Source organism: Nicotiana attenuata, unplaced genomic scaffold (assembly GCF_001879085.1).
Source record: "Nicotiana attenuata strain UT unplaced genomic scaffold, NIATTr2, whole genome shotgun sequence".
Classification (NCBI taxonomy): Eukaryota; Viridiplantae; Streptophyta; class Magnoliopsida; order Solanales; family Solanaceae; genus Nicotiana; species Nicotiana attenuata.
The window spans coordinates 410,928-420,433 of NW_017670481.1; the positions used below are offsets into that span (position 1 = coordinate 410,928).

Sequence of the window (9,506 nt, forward strand, 5' to 3'; positions counted from 1 at the left end):
CCCGCCGCCCGCACACCTGATCCGGTGGTTCAGGGAGTGCAGACACCGGTGGCACCACTAGCCCAACCGGTGGCAGCTGCTCAGGGTTACGTAACTCCAGTTATGCCAGAGGACGAGCAGCGTAGATTGGAGAGGTTTGGCAGACTCCAGCCTCCTACTTTTAGTGGTGCTGAGGGCGAGGATGCCTAGGGCTTCTTAGATCGATGTTAGAGGATTCTTCGCACCGCGGGTATTCTGGAGACCAGCGGGGTTGCATTCACGACCTTTCAGTTTACCGGAGCTGCCTTCACTTGGTGGGAGGCATATGAGCGGCGTAGGCCTGCTGGTTCGGCACCTCTGACTTGGCAGCAGTTCTCCGCTCTATTTTTGGAGAAGTATGTTCCACAGTCCCCTAGGGAGGAGCTGCGTAGGCAGTTCGAGCAGTTGAGACAGGGAGATATGACGGTTACTCAGTACGAGATGAGGTTCTCAGAGTTAGCTCGACATGCTATTTGGCTGGTTGCTACGGAGAGTGAGAGGATCAGGAGGTTTGTTGATGGCCTCACCTACCAGCTTCGGGTTCTCATGACTAGGGAGAGAGTGTCAGGTGCTACGTTTGAGGAGATTGTGGATATCGCTCGTGATATTGAGTCAGTTCGTCGCCAGGAGCGCGAGGAAATGGAGGCACAATTTACGAGGAAGGCATAATTTACGAGGAAGGAGATGAAGCTGATGGCGTTATAGGTTGAGAAACAGCTGCAAAAAAGGTAGTGGTAGTTATTGGTTGCTCGCCAAACGAAAATGGAAAAGACCCGGTACCCAGCCTCATGGTACTGGGAGCAGCGATAGGGGCTCGAAAGCTAGAGTTGGCATCTTCACCCTATCACACTCTCCCCAGAGCGCCTGGACATCGTTCTTGGTTGATGTAACTAGCTCAACAGATTGGGCAGTCTGTTGAGCTGACGAAAGTCGTCGTCTTCTATGTAGAGAAGCTCATTCATCACTGGCTCCTCCATCATCGTCGATCAACATGGTGTGTGCGACTGACTCGGGCGCGACGCTCCTCACCTTTTTATTTTTACCCTCGGCCATAGAGGAGCGTTGCCTTTTTTTGCTTGTTCTCCGGCTGGGGACTCCGAGAGGAAGCATTCCCATCGGAAGCAGATCCGGCGACACCTGTTAGGGCGAAGGCCTCCTGCAACAACCTCACCGCGTCTGTGAGATCAGCCAAAACGTCCTCCTCAGGGACTGTAACAGAGCCCTGAGGAAGACCTGAATTCAACAAAAGGAAGTTAGCCAGTTTTCTTATATGTGAGATAAAGAACAAGATAAACTCAAGAATCAACTTACCATGATTTTTGGCCTTCCACCCGTATATGAAGGCCCATTCTTTTCGTCGGCGGGTCTCAGGCGTGGTAACATCCAAAATTTTTTGGACCTGTTGATCCGAGCCTCCGTTGATAATGAGATTCTACCATTATTTTCTTACCATATCTGGGTTTCTTTGCTACTGGTTACGCGGTTATGGTATTAGTTAGGTATTTGTCCAATTTTGGCAAATATCATCTCTATATCGGACAGGAATCAACCTCAATCTTGAAGATTTGGACAATATCTCGTCCATATATACGAAGAAAAGCCTGATTCTTCATACCAGTTGGCCGATTTTTGAGTATTAAACCCTAACTAGGGTTTGGAGTTTGATTTCTTTCCTTTACGGTTACTTTACTGACTTGCATGCGAGATTTTACTCTTTTTGTTCATGTTTACTTGATTTCTTTCCTTGTTTATTTGCCCGATTCTACCTGTCACGATCCAAAATCCACTATAGGTCGTGATTGTGTCTAACGCCGCTGTCAGGCAAGCCAACGATGATAGATCCACTTAATTACTCATTTTTATTGCTTTTGAAATCATAATTCCCATTAATTAAATAATATGAAATAGAATTCATAGGGTGAAACAATGATAATTACGTGAACTACCATACTAAACATCCAGTAAGAACCCCCAAAATCCGGTGTCACTAGTGCCTGAGCATCAACTAGGAAATATGATAACATTTAACACCTGTCTAGAATACAAATTAGACAGGAGAATGTAAATAACTCTGATGGGGACTCTGTATTCTGTGGGTTTGTACATGGAATGCAGCTCACCGTAAGTCCCCGCAATAGTCGTGCCTCCGTGCCCAAAAGACCAGTAGACATATATGTACCTGCACAAAATATGCAACAAGTGTAGTATGAGTACGTAAATCAACGCGCACCTAGTAAGTATCTGTATCTAGTCTAACCTCGAAGAAGTAGTGACGAGGAGTCGACTTCGACACTTACTATGGGCTAATAATAAAGTACTGAAATTATAATTAAGCATGGATTATATAAATATAGCTGAAAACTTAATAACAAGAAATACATAAATAATTCTTTCACTAATAGTAAATCCCTAATTAATTTTCATCATTTAACAAATTAATCTCTCAAGCCAATGAAACGAAATCAATTATAATTGGGCTCCAAGAATTTTTTACGCATGAATTATGCCGAGGTCGTACAGCCCGAACCATAGATGCATCTATTAGCCTGCCGAAGCGAACAACTGCTCCCATGAGGGTAATGTAATTTACCTTGCTCGCGGAATATACTTGCGACGCGAGTGAACATAGATTTCTCAAAGTTATCATATTATTCCTCAATTCTTTCAGAAAATAAGAAATTTAAACTGAAAACGTTTAAATCTTGAAATCCTCAATCTCAGCTCTATTCAAGGAAAATAATAAGCACAATCAAATAACGATGTCAACAAGGCATGGTGTAAACCTGAGACTACCCGGACATAAGCATAATTAGCAGCTACGTATGGACTCTGATCACCTCGTGTGTATGCAACCTCCACAAATAGAAGCACATATTAATTCAATTAACTTATGGGGTTAATTCTCTCTTACAAGGTTAGAAAAGAGACTTACCTCGTCTTAAAGCCCACTTTCCGGTCACAGTTTCGTTCTAAATCCCCAACATGGTGCTGTTCAATCCGACACTAGTCAAACAACGTGCAAATTAATCAAAAATATACTCCAATGCTTGAAATTTAACAATTTATAAAAATTTCCAACTCCGCTCGAGAATTTGGCAGTGGGGCCCACATCTCGGAACCCGACGAAACTCACAAAATCCAAAAATCCATTCAATTACGAGTTCAACCATACTAATTTCATTCAAATCCGACTCCGAATTGGTATTTAAAACTCGAAAATTCATTTTGTGAAATTATAGAAATTTCTTCCTAGTTCTTCTTGAAAAATCTAAAAATGAAGATTAATCCATGAAATATAATCACAAGTGAGTCAAGAATGCTTACCCCATGTTTTGTGGTGAAATTCCTCTCCAAAATCGCTAAATCTTGAGGTTCCCAACTAAAAATACGAAATAATGGCTCAAAGGTCCGAAATAGAGGACTTACAACACTGCCCCGACTTCCTTCTTCGCCTTCGCGAGCCACCCATCGCGTTCGCGATGAACAAAATTCTCAAAAGCCATTTCCAAACTCTTCTTAGACAATCTCTAGTATAATGGTCATAACATTTTGTACAAAACTCCAAATGACAAATGGTTTAACTTAATGAAAACTAGAAACCAAGGTCTACAACTTTCATGTTTTGGTCATCTCCCAATTCCTTACAGATTTCGAGATATAAGCTAACAAAGTCAGCCCTGTGCAACACAAATTTCTTCTTTGAGATTTCCAGACATCTTCCCGGATAGCCTGTAGTGTACCTACCATAACTTTTTGTACACAACTCCAAATGCCAAATGGTTTGACTGTTCTGAAAACTAGACACAAAGGGCTACAACTTTCATTTTTGGATCATCTCTAAATTCCTTATAGATTGCGAGATATAAGCTTTCAAATTCAGACGACGGACAACAGGAATTCCTTCTTCGCGAACGCGAAGAACAAAGTCCCGGCAACAAAATCCTTCTTCGCGAACGTGAAGAACAACACCAGACATCAGAAAACCCGCATCAAAAGTAGCCCAAAATGATCCCATAACACCTAAAACATATCCGAAACACACCCGAGGCCCCCCGGACCCCAACCAAATATACCAACAAGTCCTAAAACATCATACGAACTTAGTTGAGGCCTCAGATCACATCAAACAATGCTAAAAATACGAATTGCACCCCAATTCAAGCCTAATGAAACTAAGAAATTCCAACTTCTACATTCGATGCCGAAACCTATCAAATCATGTTCGATTGACCTCAAATTTTGCACACAAATCATAAATGACATAACGGACCTATTCCAATTTCCGAAATCGCAATCCGAACCCGATATCAATAAGTCCACTCCCGGTCAAACTTCCCAAAACCTCCAAATATTCAACTTCCACCAAATGACCCCGAAATGACCTACAGACCTCCAAATTCACATCCAGACGCGCTCCTAAGACCAGAATAACCATACGGATCTATTCCTTAGCTTGGAATCCCGAACGAACATCGATAACATTAAAATACACTTCAACCCAAATTTATGAAATTCTTTCAAAATGCCAACTTTTCACAATAAGCGCCGAAACGCTCCCGGGTCATCCAAACCCCGAACCGGATATACGCCCAAGTCCAAAATCATCATACGAACCTATTGGAACCTTCAAATCTCGATCCCAAGGTCATTTACTCAAAAGTCAAACCTTTGTCAACTCATTCAACTTAAAGCTTCTGAATTTAAACTGCCAAACGGCGCGCTAGAGCTCAATACGATCGGTCGGGTCGTTAGACTACCACTATATAAATCATTCCCCAATTTCCCCTTTGGAGAGACTCTAATTGCTAAAAACTACTACTGTTCTCTTATTCTTTCTTGTATTGTACTATTCTGAGACTCAATATTTTGGCCGGTTGAAAGACAAGGTCACCAGAATTTAATTCTTGAATATTTCTCAGTGTGAGCACTGCCCGGTGTTCATTCGAAACCCTTGGGAACTCTAACGCACTGATATTCCTGGGTTCTACTGTTCGTTTTGCTATTAACACTGAAGTGTTGCTGAAATTACTCCTCTTGTTTACTTGTTCTTCTGTAACTGGTAATGTATCTATGACTTTTGCAATTTTATTTCTTTCTGTTTGTATTCCTGCTCTGCATATCTATGTCTCTAAGAATTTGTATGAATCAACATGCCATTATATATTTTGAAGCTCTTCTTGAGGCTCTATGCCTTCTAGTAGCTTATTTTGCCTATTTGTTACCTTGATTTTGCCTTCTTAAGCCTGCCTGCTAATGTATGTGCTCGAATGCTTATTACTGTTGCTTATTCTGAGTTTGGTTTCTTACCTTGTCCTGCACTATTATGAATAACCAACTCATACCTAGAATGTGTTCTAATCCCTATTGAGACATTCATGCCCAACATGATATCTTTCTGGAGTTCTACTGTCAGCTATGACCTGTTCCCATGCTATTTGTAACTCTATTGTGTTTTTAACTTGCTCAATCCTGTGTTCCTCAGTATTAGTTGAGACCTTTAGAGTAAATATCATAACCAGCATTTTCTCCTATATGTGGCCAACTAGGGTAAGGTTGATGCTGTCTGTCCTATTGATGTGAAGTTGACATGTTTTTGTTTACTCTTTCAACAAGCATTTGTTTTTTGGTAACTAAAACAACAAACATTTTCTTACACTTTACTTTTCATATTAGGATTCATTATCTGAAGTCAAATTTCTAAAGTAAGTCAAACGGGTATAATTAAATTACCAATTACTCCCTCCGATTTACAATTAGTGATCATTTTATCTTTGGACACCTATTTAGGAAATACGAACCCCTAGAGAAAAAAAAATGTATTCACTAAATTAACTTTAATTAATTGTTACTTTGGCACATTGTGATATGTAAATAAGGGCAAATATTAAAAAAATAAAATTAAGTCCTTTTTGATTACTCCCTCCGGTCCACAATAAATGACCAATTTGCTTTTTTTTATTTTGGTCCAAAATAAGTGTTCATTTATATAATCAAGAAAAAATTTAATTTGTTTTTACAAAATTACCCTTATGTAAATATCCCTAAAAAGTTTTCTTTCTCCTCACATTAAATATTTAATTAAGGGTAGTTTAGTCATACTAGGTATTTTTGTATAGAATTCAGTATTTTCTTAATGGGTATGCCTAAAGCAAATTAGTCACTTATTATGGATCGAAGAAAATATGCAAATGAACACTTATTTTGAACCAAAATAAAAAAGTAAAATGATCCCTTATTGTCACACTGAGGGATTAGCTAAGATTCCAATTTTTTCAGGAAAAGTTACGTTGTTAAACCGGAGTATCGGCATAGCTAAAAACTGTGAAAACTAACACGTGGACGACAACTTTTGATAACACGAAATATCAGATCCAAGAAAACCTTATTTTATTCAAAAACCAAATGTAGCCGTTACACAAAAGATTTCCCTCCAACGGCTATCTCTCCTTAATTCCCCTGCTGCAATCCTCCCCTTTATAGCTTATAGATTTGTCCATTGGCATTGTATCTCACTGCAAATTCTGCTCTTTTTTCTTATCATTCTCAAATTCTTCCATTTTGAATTCACACTCATTTCTTTCAAATCATTCAAGATGAATGACCTTATGACCAAATCTTTCACAAGCTACGTTGATTTGAAAAAAGCAGCAATGAAAGATGTTGAAGCTGGTCCAGATTTGGAAATGGGTATGACCCAAATGGACCAAAATCTCACTGCTTTCTTAGAAGAAGCAGAGAAGGTAAAACTCGAAATGAATTCAATCAAAGATATCCTTCGCCGTTTACAAGACACAAACGAAGAAAGCAAGTCACTGCACAAACCCGAAGCTCTAAAGTCTATGCGAAATCGCATAAACGCGGATATTCTAGCTGTGTTAAAGAAGGCTAGAGCTATTAGGTCTCAGCTTGAAGAAATGGACCGGTCGAATGCCATAAACCGGCGGCTTTCTGGGTGTAAAGAAGGTACACCGGTTGATAGGACACGGTCTGCTGTTACGAATGGGCTTAGGAAAAAGCTTAAGGAGTTAATGATGGATTTTCAGGGGCTAAGGCAGAGGATGATGACTGAGTATAAAGAAACTGTTGGGAGAAGATATTTTACTGTGACTGGCGAGCACCCTGATGAAGAAGTCATTGAAAAGATCATTTCTAGTGGCAATGGTCAAGGTGGTGAAGAATTTCTTTCTAGAGCAATTCAGGTATGTCCAAAATAATGTCTTTTTTTCTAATTTCTCTCTGTTTAACCAATTTTTCTTTCTGCAATTCAATACTAGTTTTTGTTAACTGTTTCATGTGTCTTAGTTTGAAGTATTCTATTTCAAGATTTATGGGATTACTAAATTTACAGCTATATGATTCATATACTCGTCCAAAGTGATAGTGAGGATTCGTATTACCGACCTCGAATTATTGAGTTCTGGAGTGTTCCAAATCGATAGTGAGAAATAACGGACCTTATAATTATTGAACATTGAATTATTACTAGTTCAATTTGATATGTGAGGATTCTTATAACTAACCAAACTATATTGGACTTGAAGCATAGTTGTTACTGTTGCTATAAAGATTTATTGACTTGTGTCAAAGAACATAACTTTTTTTGAATTTTGGGGTGTTACTTGTCCAAAGTGGTAGTGAAGGTTCATATAGTCAGACCCCAAATTATTAAGTATTCCAAATGATTGATATAGCTGATTATTGAAGTTTGAATTGTCACTTGTAGCCAACCAAACTAAGTTGGAATTGAAGAATAGTTATTATTGTTGTTATACAAAATTGGATGATTAACAAACATTGGTGGGTGGGTTGCAGGAGCATGGGAGGGGGAAGGTGTTGGAAACGGTGGTAGAGATACAGGACCGCTACGACGCGGCTAAGGAGATAGAAAAGAGCTTGCTGGAGCTGCACCAGATATTCTTAGACATGGCAGTTATGGTAGAGGCACAAGGAGAGAAAATGGATGATATTGAGCACCATGTGATGAATGCAGCACAGTATGTTAATGATGGAACTAAGAATCTCAAGACTGCAAAAGACTACCAAAAGAGCAGCAGAAAATGGATGTGCGTTGCCATTATAATTCTCCTAATTCTCATCCTTGTAGTTATCATCCCCATTGCCACCAGTTTCAGCAAATCTTGAAGTGAAGGTCTCGTCTCATCGAGATAATCAGCTGTTATTTCATTCTTATATTCTTTTTTTTAGCAATTACTTTTTGTCACTCTCGTGAGAATTATGTATTGTCATAGTACAAGGCTGAAGTAAGTCACTAGTCCTTTTGATAGGACTTTAAGTGATAGTGATGTAAGAACCTTTAATAGATTTTGCTTCAGAAACATATTCTTCTGTTTTCTGGATTATTATGATGCTGAATCAGTTATCAGTGTACATATATGTGTTTAATTTCTGGGACATGAATAGGCAATTTAGGTTGCCAAACTATAGGGATTCATTGACATAATCTAATTGATGACTACATGGGATCCGACAAGATGCAAAAGCCAGTCAGTAGAAACAAAATGCAATCCAGGGTACAGACTAAGATTGCATCTTATCTTATCTTAGTAGAAAAGACTAAGATGTTTACCCAAAATCATACCCAATCTAAAGTTTTTTCTTGTCGGTCTTCTTAGTCTTGTGTGGGAATTACAAATAGCTTGTTAGGCCAAGCTGTTTTGTGGTCAAAAGTTTTTGGGTTATTATCACTTTTAACCTGTATCATAAAATTATTTATATTCAGTAACTGAAAAAGTATATAAAATTTGTATCATTTTTGTATATACAAAAATATACAAAAAATATATGTTTTTTCGCCTATTATTTTGAGAGCGGCTATACAATGTCATTTTCTCAAAGTTTTTTATTGTCAAAAGTATTTTTTTCCCCAATGTTATGTTGTTTGACCAAGTTTTTAAAAGGAAAACACACTTTTGAATAGAAGCAAAAGCAATTTTAAAAGTAGAAAAGTAGTTTTCTTTAGTATTTTTAGGAAAAATACACTTAACAGCCAAAGATTGTGGTGCAACGGATGGGCCTTAACCGGAGGTCTCTTGTTCGAGCCCTGGGTATGAAAAATTCTTGATAGGGAGCGTTTCGCCTCGAGTGGGGCCTTACCCAGCCCAAATCCAGATATAGTCGGGCTCCAATACGGATAGACATCGGATGGGAAACAAAAAAAAAAGTACTTTTTTAAAAATTTTGACCAAACACTAATTGTTGATCAAGTACTTACAAATTAATTATTCAAACATAAATTATTTCTCACTGAAATGTTTTACAGTATTTTTAAGAAAAATAATTTTTAAAATAAATTAATTTTAGAAGCTTGCAAACAGACTGTAAGCTGCAGTATTCTACTGCCTAATTGCATGACAATCTTCAAAAGATTGACCGAACAAACAAGAACTTATTGCAATCCTCAATAATTAACGGGGCTAGAAAGGCCTCATTGACAACTAGAATTTTCCAATTTAATTATTAGATGTGAC

The 9,506-nt window shown here is 38.4% G+C and overlaps 1 protein-coding gene across 1 annotated transcript; it reads left to right on the forward strand.

Annotated features, from left to right (window-relative positions):
• Positions 1–6,496: 6,496 nt before the first annotated feature.
• LOC109240054 (syntaxin-related protein KNOLLE) lies at positions 6,497–8,406 on the forward strand. The gene is made up of 2 exons (XM_019406671.1): positions 6,497–7,217; positions 7,831–8,406. The coding sequence occupies exons 1-2, from the start codon at positions 6,612–6,614 to the stop codon at positions 8,158–8,160; spliced, it is 936 nt and encodes a 311-aa protein (XP_019262216.1). The 5' UTR covers positions 6,497–6,611; the 3' UTR covers positions 8,161–8,406.
• Positions 8,407–9,506: the final 1,100 nt, after the last annotated feature.